Consider the following 14,019-nt stretch of genomic DNA (forward strand, 5'->3'; position numbering starts at 1 on the left):
CAGGATTGGCCAGGCTCACTTTTCTTTTGTGAAAGGGTTTCTATTTAGATTGGTAAATCAGGGGAATAGAGGCTGAATGAACTGGAGAAAGCTCCTGATAAGACCTCTCCTGTTATTCTTTTGGACAATTTGGTGCTAGGTGATGATAGAATTGGGTGAATTTGGAAATGGTCAAATGGTTATGTCCAGTTATTAATCACTGAAAACCAGCTCAGAAAGAGGTGTCCAGTAGTGCCTCAGGACCTGCGGTTAACACCTTGTTGTATATATGTGTGTATGTACACATACATGTATATATGTGTATGTGCATACACACATAATGTATATTTACACACATATGCACACATGCATACACATGTAGGCACGTATATACACAACACACATTTATATATACACATGTGTATATACATGTATACACATGTGTATGCACACGTGTATAAGTGTATATATCATTATATATATTTTAAAATCAATGTCTTGAATAAAAGTGGAGATGACATGTTTATCAGATTTTTAGCTGACACAAAGCTGGAAGGCATAGCTAACCTACTGCATGATATAGTCAGGGTTTAAAAAGTCTTATATTTGGCCAAATTGAAGAAGGTCAATATACCATCTCCCCTCCCCCCACCCCACCAACCCAACTCATACACAGGTCCAGGTGTACAAGAGAACACTCTTCTATAGGTTGTCCTACCATGAGTGGGGAAAGGGGATACCTGGTGGGAACATATGTGACAGTGTAGAACACAAATGACCTGAAAACACAGGGTGAAGACTCATGCCTTTAAAATTACAAAGTTGTCGGTGTCAGTGAGCTGACACTTCCCTGGGTTGGAGTTCTCTGCTATTGTCCTTTTTCTGCCATGTTAGTTACCCTTTGCTAGATGCCTCAGGGGTTACGCCATTCCCCTCTTTTTGCAGCTTCTTCTTGTGGGGCTTTTACTGTTACTGCTGCCTTAGTTGGCCATCTTCATGTCTACAGATGCTGCTGCTCTCTGCTACCATCTGCTGGTACTTACCAGCGTTGCAGCTTCAGACTTTGCTCTTTATCTTGATAATCACCACTAGCAATCTTTAGCTCTTTTGTGATGCTAGCCCCCAACTAGCCACACCCAGACAGCTAGTCAGAGAAGTCCTTTGGCATCTTTTTTTTTTTTTTTTTGAAAAAAGAAAAACATTTATTAACATATATTCTGTGTCACTCTTAAGAATCAACCTGTGGCACAACCTGTTTATGCTACATATAGTTACCAAAGGGTGGGATTCCCAAGTCTTTCATTCCAAGTCCAACACCCATTTCCCACAGATGCTATCGTGGTATAGAAATTGAAGTCAGAGAGGGAAATGGGCAAGCTTTTACAGATTTTCTGTAGCAGACAACATTTGTCAAATATAGGAATAGACAATGTATTTACAGTTTTAACAAAAACTTAAGCACTCAGCTTCCAATTCTCCACTAGGCTCCCTTTTATACATAAGATTAAAAAGTGGGATATAGTTCCAGGATCATCCTGAAGTATCTCTACTTGGTTTGCCTGGGACCCTGACCTAGTGCCATTCTATTGAAGGGTTAGGAGAGAAGTCACTACTAGCTGGCTCCCTTTCAATTGGCAAACAGTAACAGGTGAAAAGGGGATAGTCTTCCTCCTCAGAAATATCCATACTCAGACTCAGTTGGGTAATAGATAGTCTGTCTCTCCCATTCATGTAGTGGAGACTTCCAGAGGTATAAATAGCATACATCTGACCAGAGGATAGATCTGCAAATGTGAAAGTCCTCTTTCTGTCATCATCTGGTAGTTCATATGGATAATTACATTGCAACAGTCTCGGTTCTTGAAATTTCCTAAGAAATTGTCTTAAACGCATGCAATAAGAATCACTCGGTTTTGGTGTGAAAGGTTCTGGCATTTGAAACAACAGCGACCGACTCTTGCTCAATATGTCTTCTGAATCTTGAAGAAGGTCTGTATCTGCCATCACAGCCTTTTCTTCCAGTGCTATGCCCATCTCCCTCAGGTCATTCTTGTACTCCAACAGTTGGAGCTTGCTCATCCTCTTTTTCTCTCTGTTTTGGATTACTTGCTGCTCCTCATTCTCCTTCAGCTGCTCAAACATTTCATTCTCCTCCTCGTCCAGCTCCACCAGACTGTGGACCTCCTCTTCTGGCTCACTCAGGAATTCACTTATTTCTTGAAAATTTTGCTCAAATGATTTTCTTGTCATTTTTACTTGTTCTGTCAACACAACTGCCCATGTCCGAGGTATCTTCTTCTTGTCAATAATTAGCTTGTGAACATTTTTTAAATTTTCATATACATGTTTCAGATTCTCCCGGAGCTTTCCCCTATAGCCCTTAGCAGCCTCTTTTATGGGTAGGATGTTGTGAGCCTTGTGTTTCGGGGACTGTGAACAGGACACACAGACTAGGGTCTTATCATTAGCACAGAACAACTTCTTATCCTCTTGGTGTCTGTCACACTTGCTGGGGGGTCCCTCAGGCTTCTGTAGATATCTTTTGAAGGTATAAGGTCTTCTTTTCAAAAAAAAAAAAGGGAGTTTTCCCCTTCTCCTTAAAGTGGCAATAAGACTTCTTGGTTGGGAGATTTCCTTGCATGTATGGCAAGAGGTAGGCGTAGAAACTCCCCTGGAGGAACTGAGACAAGATTGGCAAACACTGTGTCCACAATCAGCCTCCACTGGGTCCTTGAGATAGGCCTGACAAACGTGGCAGGTGAGCATATTCTGGAGACTTTCAGTAATCTCTTTTGTAGCCATAATCCTTTTTTTGATAGTCCAGTTGTCTGCTTTCTTCCAGGAACTCTGGTGAGCAGCAGAAGAGTTAGCTAAGAGCAGGAATAGTCCCTTTGGCATCTTTATGTCCATCTTTTGAATGGCTTTTTTTTTTTCCTCTGTAAACTTTTATCTGGGTTGTAGTTAGAAAATTCCTTTTATATTCCTTTTATTTCCTATCATACCCCAATGGACTGGGCAAATCATTCCCATGGTTTGATCTGAAAGTACCATGGAGCTATGTTTTTTTCAAGTTTTAGTACCTCTAGGAACAAATAAACATTTATTGTGGTTTTTTATATACACATCTCCTCGGTAGAATATAAGCTTTCTAAAGGCAGGGACTGTTTGATCTCTGTTTTTGTCTTTGAATGCCTAGCAGCAAGTACACTGCCTGACATACAGAAAGCACTTAATACATGCTTATTGATAGTGTTCATGCAAATCATGGGGATTAAGCCACCTAGTTTAAAGGGTGGACCTCAGTCCTGCTTACTCCAGGCAATCAACATTGCTGTGTCCTCTATACCTCCCAAATAATAGACCTGTTATCTGGACGAATCACTTTCACTACCCTGGGATAGTTTGTAGGTGAACATTGTAAACAATCACTAGTCAGTATACAATTTAGATAGATAGTCATCCCAAATACCCAATCCAATAAAGTTTGCAGATAATAAATCAGTCAGTTAATCAACAAGCATTTAACATGGTAGGGATACAAAAAACAAAGTAAAAACTGCCTCTACCTTCTAGGAACTTACCTTCTAATAGGTGAGCAAGGCATACAAAAATGGAATGTAACCCTATGGGCAGCTAGGTGATACAGTAGATAGAACTCTAGATTCGGGAGTCATGAGACCTGAGTTCAAAACCCACCTCATATACTTAACCAGCTGAGTGACTCTGGGCAAATCACTTTATCTCTGCCTTCCTTGTTTTCCTCAATTATAGAATAAGGATAATATTAGCACCTACCTCCCAAGGCTGTTATGAAGATGATAAACAAGGTCATATTTGTAAAGTACTTTATTGTTGTTATTTCCACACTTGAAATTGAGATCCATACCCACTATGTCTAAGCCTATATCAACAATATAGCAGGTCTCAGTCAAGGTCAGCCCTTTGTACAAGCGATAGGTTTCTGATGGTCAACACTCTCCACAATCTAGTATGTAGCTCAAATGACTTGCTTCGATATGCCTGAGATGAATGTGAGAGGCCCTTGACTTATGATCTCCAGTAGTGCTGAAAAGTGCATGCCAGAATGCACCTTTTAGCTAATCCTTTGGTTTTCTTTCTTTTAAGCCACATGGTTGAGAACAGTGAGATGCTTAGCAATGATGGCAAGTCATAAATTTCAGATAGTAGCTGAATCAACCTAGAAAAATCTTTAGCACTAGGAAATGTTTTTTCAACATGGACAGTTGAGTAGCACTTCCTTTTTATATCAGTATTTATTGAGATGCAATGTGATTCACAAGCTTGTAAAACATGACAGCAAAACTGTCATATGCCAATTTAAAGCTTCTGACTAGCATCTTTCATTTAACAGTTTGCCAACTGTTCCAGGGCAGTTAGATAGATGGCCCAGTGGATAGAGCACTGGGTCTGGAATCAAGACTCATTTTTGTGGTGTCTGGCCTCAGACATTTACTAGCTGTGTGATCCTGGGCAAGTCACTTAACTCTGCCTCAGTTGTTCATCTGTAAAATGAGTTGGAGAAGGAAATGGCAAACCACTCCAGTGTCTTCACCAAGAAAACTGCAAATGAGACCACGAAGAGTTGGACACAACTGAAAAGATGAGTGAACAATGAAAACTATTCCAGTGTCATTCCAAAGACTGTGCAATCAACCAGCTATACTAACACCTGTGCAATCTAGGTAGTTTATCCTTCTAACCATCTACATGAGCATTAGCTAACACATTTCTGATAGTGGCCACTAAGCAAGTGAGGGTTATCTCCTTGTCTTTCCCTGAATCAGGGACCCATTAGTACCTAATGTATAGCCTCAACACTGAAAACCACTGGTTTCCTAGAAAACATCTCAAAATTGTGCCATAGTAGACCGATCCACTTTATTGCTTACATTTTATTACTCTTTTGTCTAATTCAATTAAACTGCTTACTAAAGTAATGAGGTTTTGCACAGAGGGTATATTGACATAATGAGCTGGGAAGCAAAGGAAGGGATGTGACTAAGGAGGAGGAGGCAGCAGGAACCATAGTTTGAGACTTCCTAGATAAAAAGATCCTGGGTGTAAAAGTAGTCATGGGGAATAGGGGATGGGGTGGGGGTGGAGTGCTGGTTGATCGATGGGTTCGGTTTCCACATGTTTGGTTATTTCCAGTCTTCGGCATTGCCCTCTTCTTCTCATCTCAATCCAACTATATTTCCTTATAATTCTTAGTAGAAAATACTTAAGAGAAACTATAGAGAGTAAAAACATTTATAAGTAACAAGTGATAAGGGGACTAACAGTTTGATCTTGTAAATCTTCAGGGCCTCAGAGCAGAAGAGGAATTAATAAACCAGAACTCCACCCAATTTCTCTTTTCCATCACTACTTTACCTAGAATTTATTATTATTTTTTTATCTAGGAATCATCTCATTCAGCTAGGTGGGGCAGTTTAGTGGTGAAGTGAATACAACCCTGGGCTTAGAATCAGAAAGACTCATCTCTGTGAATTCAAATCTGGTCTCAGATACTAGCTGTGTGATCCTGGGCAAGTCACTTAACCCAGTTTGCTTCAGTTTCCTCATCTGTCAAATGAGCTGGAGAAGGAAATGGAAAACCAACATGGGGTCTTGAAGAGTTGGACACAACTGAATAACAAGTCTCATTCAATCTATGGCTCCTATCTTTTCCTCCTTAGTTATACCCCTTCCTTTCCTCTCCACCTCTTTATGTCAATCCAGCCTCTTTGCAAAGGTTCTTTACTTTAGGAAGCAGGTTAATTGATTCAGATAAAAGGGTACTTGAGATGCAAGCAATAGGCCCTGCATCTCAATAGAAGCTAATGTTTACATTAGCTGGCTAGGATTTAGGGGAAAAGAAGAGAAAGCTCACCTGCTTAATGCCAATCTTCCAAATTGCAGAGGTTCTGGGGAGGTATGATCCCACCACTCCCAAGTCTGCTGGCTAACTCCAATCGCCCTGATCAATATCTTGCCAATGCACGTAGATGGCTCTGGAGGAAAGAATGAGGCTGGTGACTTTGCACAGCCCTGCCTCAATTAAATCCACCTCACTGCAAGTCATGACATCACCTCCCAATGTCATGGTCCTCTTGGAGAAAGAAGGACAAAAAACTGACCTGGGAGCTGGAATTCTCCTCATACAATGGGAGAAGATCACCTCACCCCTCACTTTCTGGTTTTCCATGTTTGTCTGCAAGGAACTTGCATACTCTCACTTTTACTGTCATCCCAGTGTCCAGCTCATCTCCACATACCCACAATAAACATTGAATAAGCACTTGTGTGTCAAGCATTATGCTAAATGCCAGGGATACAAACAAAGGCAAAAGTCAGTTTCTGCTCTCAAGGAGTTCACAATCTAATGGGGGAGAGAGCAGTACAAACCCTCTATATCAGGAAAAATTGGAAATAATCAAGAGATTACTTCCAATACTGCTGTAGGATGAGGACGGACTATTTGCTGTCTTTCTCTGGTTTTGGAGAAAAGACTGTCTCCACAGTAGTGACCTTTACCCTGCTCCAACTCTTTTAATCTCTCTGCTCTTCACCTTTGAAGTCTATGCCCGGTACCTTCTGTGGATCTCTTGACCAGATCCTTGAGAAATTGTTCTTGGTATTCACATATGTTGTTGTATTGATACACATGCTATGTGTTTCCTCCTGCTGGAGTGTGAGAGCCTTGAAGGCTCTTGTCTTAATTGTTTTTGCATCTCCCCATGTGTCTAACATAGTGTTTTAATAAGGTCATTGACTTTGGGCAAATCATTTCTATATTCCAGGCCTCAGTTTCTTCTTGTATTAAATAACAGGGTTGGACTCAATGAACCCTTAAGATTTCTTCCAATTCTGATTCCTAAGATTCTCTATATGTGCTTAATATGCAGGCCAGTCCTTCAGGAGTGAGTAGTTGAATGAATAAACCCTGCCTGGGGATCCCAACCTTGACCTTATCCCCCAATCTTTGGGCATTTCCTTTTCCTCTTCCTTCATGAAAAGCCTGTATATATGGTTTTTTTGGGGGGGAGGGAGGGGGATGCTCAGTGGGAGACTAGGGTAAGAAAGAAAGCTAAGACCAAGGCCAAAGGCTAGCAGTGCCCTTGGGGTGGGGGTAGGGAAGGTGGGGCATGCACTTTGGGTTCATTAAACACGAATCTATTTTCGTGGTCATTTTTGGTCTCAGTAGGCAGTTCCACACAATAGTGAGTGAAAAAACCATGTGGGACTGCACATGTATAACCTATATCAAATTGCTTGCTGTTTAGGGGGTGGGGGGGAGGGAGGAAGAAAATCTGGAACTCAAGAGTTTTTAAAAAGAATGTTAAAAATCATCTTTACATGTAATTGGGAAAAATATTATTAAAGAAAAAATCATTTGGAGGTGGATAACAGTCATAAAACTTATATGGACCTAGGAATATTTGGCTAGATGAAGCATTAGTCTCTCTGGGTCTGGGTCTGGGTTTAAGGGGCTCAAAAAATAAGTTCTATGGGGCCATATAAGCCTGTAGACTCCATCAAGCTCAGCAAAGCCCTGCAAAGGAAAAAGATGCTTAAACAGATGCCCTGCTGAATTATGAATATCAAGTTGTTCTTCTGAGGTGGTGGGGTGGGTAGAGTTTTGGCTTTCTCCAGGCCAACCTAATCCAGTTTCCCCTGCAGAAGGGAGAGTCAATTCAGAGAATTCTAGGCCCAGTTGTTAGGCTGGAGGTGCAAGAATGACCCAATGCAGCTATAAACCTCTGAGAAAACTCTATGACCTATTCAAACAATCATCGAGCAGACATAAGTTAAGGGAGGGTGCTTCCATCCACCTCTGGGCCAGCTTGGGCATATTTCACCTCTTGTTAATATGAAAGTCCTCTCTGGTTTAATAAATAACAAATGCAAATGCCATTGATTTGTTTTAAAAGGTGTGTCCAAAGAGAGCTTAATTCGAACCAGGCATTATTGCTGAACCACTAACCTTAGAAATAAACAGGAACATTGGCTGAACAGCTGAACTGTTGGGGGGGGGCGGGGTGGGGACTAGAGAGCTGAGAAGGGGGAAAGAATCAGCCCATATCCAGAAGCCCAGAAGTTAATGAAGAGGCAGTTTGGTACAGTGGAGGAAGCAACAGGGGTGGGGCTTAAGCCACTTGGGTTCTGCTGTTTAGTAATTTCACTCATGATCATTGATGTCATCTACCTGGTTCTCAATGATCTCATCTGTAGTTGGGATTAGATGACCTCTTTCTTTCTGCTCTAAATCTGTGTCAGTCAATGTTTGAGGCACTGGTGATACTGGTAGGGGGCAGCTAGGTGGTGCAGTGGATAGAGCACTGGTCCTGGACTCAGTAGGACCTGAGTTCAATTTCAGCCTCAGACACTTGACACTTACTAGCTGTGTGACCCTGGGCAAGTCACTTAACTCCAATTGCCTCACAAAAACACTCCAAAAACAAACAAATAAATAAGACTGGTAGGGGGTTGACCCTGTGCATGTGAGTAGCTGGGTAGCGCAGTGGATAGAGCACTGGCCCTGAAGTTGGGAGGATCTGAGTTTAAATCTCACCTCAGACACTTAATAGCTGTGTGACCCTTTGTAAGCCACTTAACCCCAATTACCTTAAACATCCTTGGCCATCTCCCATCATTCTGATGTACATTTTTGCCATTGGACCCATATGGCTCTGAAGGAGAGAGTGAGGTTGGGTGACCTTGCACAGCCCTCCCTCACTTAAATCCAATTTATTGCAAATCATGCCATCACATGATGTTATATGATGTCATGGTCCTCTTCCAGAATGAAGGATGAATAACATGGGACCTCCAGTGCTGAGGGCTGGGCAAACAAATACAAACAAGAGATAGTCCCTGCTCATGAGGAGGTTATACTCAAATGGGGGAAGAAAACAATGAAAGGAAGCTAAAAAAGGTTGGGGGGAAGGAGAAGGTGGTGCTGGGAAGCCAAGCCCATTAGGAGAAGAACCCTGAAAAGAATGAAGACAGGGTTGGCTTGGGTGTGTTCCTTAAAATGGAGGTTTTGAAAGGAAATAGCCAATCACAGGAAAGGTCAGAGCAAGCTTCCAAGGTGCAGTAGCACCTTGGAGAAAGAGTAAGGAGTGGGGTTCAGAGAAGAAAGAAAACATGGCTGACCTAGGCACTTTCTGGAGTCCATGTTCTCTAGTGTCTTGAAGCCGAACAATCGGTGAGTCTGTTCATTGTTTTCTAAATATGCTCTCTGGGGTTGGAGGCATCACAGTGATTGGAGAGCCTCTGTTACTCTGAAGCCTTAAAAGCCTGCCCTTTGCTATGATCAGTGCTTCCCAAGCACAGCACTTAGGGAAGGGAATAAAACCCCCCTAGCTTTTGCTATATTATTTTTTAAAAGCCCATAGTCCAAATAAAAATATGATATTTCAGAGTTTGATTTATTTATGTTAAAGGGACTGTGTTTGCCTTTATGTTCTGGACAATGCCCCCAGCACTGCCAGGGAGTTGTAAACATGAAAGAAGGGTAAATAATAATAAGGTGTGCCTTAAAGCTGCTCATTAATGCTTTGGCTTTATGGCAGAGGCCCCTACAGAGAAGCTTTTGGTATTTGTGACTAGCACTGAGGAGAACTTTTCTTTTTTTTTCATTTGGGGAAGGCATCTGTGCTGTAGTAGGAAGAAGTCTGGAGTCAGAACTTCGTTTGAGCTTTATCACTGCGTCACTTTAGGAATATGACTAGATCAGTCAGCCTCAGTTTCCTCATCTTTAAAATGAGGAGCAGCCCTACCTACATCATAAGTTGTGATGGTCATAAGGACTGAATTCCAATAAAGTACATCAATTAGTATTTTTTTGTCACTGTCAAACCTATATAAATAACAACCATTATTTTCCTTCCTTTTCTTCCTTCCTTCCTACTTCCTTATTTCCTTCTTTCCTTCTTTTCTTCCTTCTTTATAATGTAAAGAATTAATTGTTATTTGAGGTTTTTATGCCTCCGTGCGCACTGGCCTCTAGTTCCGCAAACCTCACAGTGCTCCACCCACTGGTTGTAGCCGTTGCCATGGGGCTGGCACCTCACGTCATCACCACTTGCCGACACCTACATGGGCCTGGCAAAATTATAATGATTGGAAGCCTAGCTTCCAGCTAGAATAGCGACTTCTCCCCATTTCCCAAAACCCCACACAACCCCCAACCAATTGTCTGGCGGCTCTGACAGTCACATGACTGCCCTCACTAGGCTTCCAAACATAATTTTGCCAGGCCCATGTAGGCATTGGCGACTGGTGATGACGTCAGGTGCCAACGCCATGGCAACGGCTACAAGCCCTGGGTGGAGCACTGTAAGGTTTGCAGAGCCCCAGGTCAGTGCGTGCCGAGGCATAAAAACCTCAAATAATAATTAATTCTTTACAGTTCCTTCCTTCTTTTCTTCTTTCCTTCCTTTCTTCTTTCCTTTTCTTTCTTCCTTCCTTCCATTTCTTTCTTCTTTCCTTTTCTTCCTTTCTTCCTTCTTTTCTTTTCTTCCTTCCCCCTCCTTTCTCTTCCCTCCCTCATTCTTTCTCTTTCTCTCTCTCTGACTCTCCTTCCCTTCCCCCCTTTCCCCTTCCTCTCTTCCTTCTCCCTCTTTCTCTTTCTTTCTCTTTCTCTCTTCCTTTCTCCTTCCTTCGCTCTCCCACTCCCCCTTCCCTGCCCCTCTTCCCCCAGGCTCTTCCTTGTACCTGAGGAAAGCAATAGCATAAACTCATTTAGGTGCTAGGGACTTTCTCTAGATTTTGACACAATACCTCAGCTACCTTTTTCCTCCATCCTTTAGTCCCCCTTCTCTCATTGATGAGTTCTCCCCAAAAAACCTTTATTTTGAGGACACTGTCATTCATTCTCTTGACTTAGCCACCCTTCTGCCCTGTCTCTCCTTCCTCTTTCAACTTCCTTTTATCTGTTGTCTTTTTCCATTAGAATGTTTGCTCCTTGAGGTCAGACACTTTTTTTTTTCTTTCTGCTGATATTCGTATTCCTAGAGTTTAGCATAGTGCCAGGCATATAGCAAGCACTTAACAAATGCTTGTCGGGGCAGCTAGATGGCGCAGTGGATAGAGCACCAGCCCTGGATTCAGGAGGACCTGAGTTCAAATCCGACCTCAGACACTTAACGCTTACTGGCTGTGTGACCCTGGGCAAGTCACTTAACCCCAATTGCCTTACTAAAAAAAACAAAAACAAATGCTTGCCTACTTGACATAATAATATATTATTCCACCCAGGAGTACGCTTTAAAAGATGACCAAAAACATATATTTATCAAGCATTTATTATATGGCAGAGTCAGATGAAAAGTTCCCAGCCTAGGTATATGTACACCTACCTAGTTCATATTAGAAGCTTGTCAAAGGAGCATGGGGAACATTTGGTATGCCCCATATTATTTTACTGAAATGTTCCAGAAACACTAAATTGATTTTCAGTCAATGAAGTTATAACATTTTTAGCATACCCTGGGAGAAAAAAAATCATCAATCTCTCCATATAATTTCTTATGAGAATATACATGACAAGCTTAGAATTTCTTTCCTTTTATGTTGAATAGTTGGCATGGGGAGGATAAGTGAAAAGTTAAAGTATCACAGAGAAACTAAAAAGGCTGGCAACCTCTGTATTACGTGTTTAATCACTGCTTGTTGGCTGAATGATTGCTAGGGATATAAAGTCAGATAAAGCCTGATTGCAAGGGTTTTACAATCTCATGTTGGACTAAGAGCAGGTACATTCAATGAGACCATGTTATAAGAGAGAGTGATATTATGAATGCAGCCCACATTAATCTAGGATCTTAAGCATTACAAAGCACTTTGTTCTTTAAAATGTTTCATAAAATGTGATCACTTTAATTTAAAAAAAAATTCTTCTGACCTATCATGAGGTAAACCATACACTTGCCTACTGAGCATAGTGGGGGGGGGGGGCGGGGAGAAATCTCCTCTTCCATGGCTGGCATTAGATTAAAACCAACATGTCTGTTTTCCATTGGCTCGTTAAACTGATGCAATTTGGGTTTTCAACAAGCTCTTTAAAAGCAAACAACAAAAGTCCATTGCTGGCTGTTACCTCTTAAAGTACTTTCTTTACAATAATTCTATGAAGTAGCTGCTGTGTTACGATTTCCATTTTCCAGGGCTGAAAACTGAAGCTCAGAGAGTGAAACCTTGGGTCATCTGAGGCCTGGCTTCAGGCCCAAAGGTCTTTCTACCTGACCCTTCTGCTTTTTGGATAAAGCAGAGCCCAGACTAAGGACTAAAGGTTGAGGGGGGAGAGTTTCACTCTCAGGTGGCAGGATTTCCACTTGGTATTTAGAGGCTTCATGGAAGAAGTGACATCTCCCTAACAACTAGAGCATTCAAAAGCAGAAGGGGCTGCCTCCAGAGGCCGCCTCCTTCCCTCATTGGAGGTTATCAAGCAAAGATTGGATAATAATAATAATAACCACCACCACCACCATTGACTATGTGTCAAGTACTATGCTAAATGTTTTACAATTATTTCCTGTGATCCTCACAGTAATTTTGGGAGGTAGATACTATTATTATCCACATTTTACAGATGAGGAAACTGAGGCAGAGTTAAGTGACTTGCACAGACTCACAAAGCTATGTGTATCAGGCCTGATTTGAACTCAGGTCTTCCTGACTTCAGGCCTGTCACTCTGTATCCACTGTGCCATGATGGTGAGGGTTTTCCTTCTCTGGTACTGCTGGAGAGGAAGCTTGGCATAATGGATAGACCACCCAAATCCTGCCCACAATTGGGGCTCAATAAGTGTTTCTCAATGATGACAACAAAATGTTATTTACTTACAAACAGTTCATATTTACATAGTTCTTTGGGGGTTGCAAAATGTACTTTTTATTTCTTTTGATCCTCATAACAACTCTGTAAGGTTGGTGCCATTTTTAATCTTTATTTTACAGATGAGGAAAGTCAGGCTGAGAGATATTCAGTGCCTTGTCCAGGGCTACCTAACTCATAAGGGTCTGAGGTAGGATTGAATCCCAAGTCTTCCTGATCAATGCACTCATTTGGAACCTCCTTGGTTGACACTCCAAGTGGGTGAGTGGGGAGGGAGAGGGGAGGAAAAAGCTGAAACTGGCCTGTTTTATTTCTTACAATGCATAAGTGACAAAATTACCCATTCTCATGGTTTCTACCAAATGCTAGAATTCAGAAGCAGGGAAAAACTTATTGGCCTACCTAAGGGAAGGGGAGGCTGTGGACACAACATATCTAACTCATCAACGGCACAAAGTGGTCACCTGTGAAATCTTCCCTTCCTTCCCTTCTTTATTTTATTTTATTTTATTATTTTATTTTATTTATTTTATTTTATTTTATTTGTTGGGGTAATGAGGGTTAAGTGACTTGCCCAGGGTCACATAGCTAGTAAGTGTCAAGTGTCTGAGGCAGGATTTGAACTCAGGTGCTCCTGAATGCAGGGCCGGTGCTTTATCTACTGTGCCACCTAGCTGCCTTCCCTTGATTATTAAAAGCACAAACATGCTCCCCGGAAACTGTCAAAATAGGAGATAGATGTTCAGGCTGGGGAGGCCGCTCCTTATTTTTCTGGGGAAGCAGTCTTTGCAACAGAGAGGCCATTTTGGGCACTTTGTGGGGAACCTGCATTTAGGACTGTGCTAAAGACATCAGGAGACTGGACTTTTCAAAAAGGACAGGCGACCCTTCTTGGCTATTCAGGATTTTTCACTTCCCATATTTTGCTTCCCTGTTCATTTCCCAGTGCCTAACAACCCCCCTATCATCTGCTTCTTGCTGCTTTTGGCTGTTCATGGCCAACTTCTAACAGATGAAGGCAATGAAGCATTACCTTGGTAGGGTTTCACCTTGCTCCAAGACCTTTTCCAGGAGCACATTCTATCAAAAAAATTTTTTTTAATTTAAAAATTAAAAAATGTTAAACATCTAAAATTGTTAAATAAAATTTAAAAATAAAAAATAAAATTTTAAAATTTTCTAAACATTTAGTTTTT

At 41.6% G+C, this 14,019-nt stretch overlaps 1 protein-coding gene across 1 annotated transcript; it reads right to left on the reverse strand.

The window, feature by feature from the left end:
- Positions 1 to 1,551: 1,551 nt before the first annotated feature.
- LOC122730832 (tripartite motif-containing protein 77-like) lies at positions 1,552 to 2,781 on the reverse strand. Its single transcript, XM_043970315.1, has one exon. It carries the CDS (start codon positions 2,779 to 2,781, stop codon positions 1,552 to 1,554), a length of 1,230 nt encoding a protein of 409 aa, XP_043826250.1.
- Between the last annotated feature and the right edge of the window lie 11,238 nt (positions 2,782 to 14,019).

Source organism: Dromiciops gliroides, chromosome 6, assembly GCF_019393635.1.
Source record: "Dromiciops gliroides isolate mDroGli1 chromosome 6, mDroGli1.pri, whole genome shotgun sequence".
Taxonomy (NCBI): Eukaryota; Metazoa; Chordata; class Mammalia; order Microbiotheria; family Microbiotheriidae; genus Dromiciops; species Dromiciops gliroides.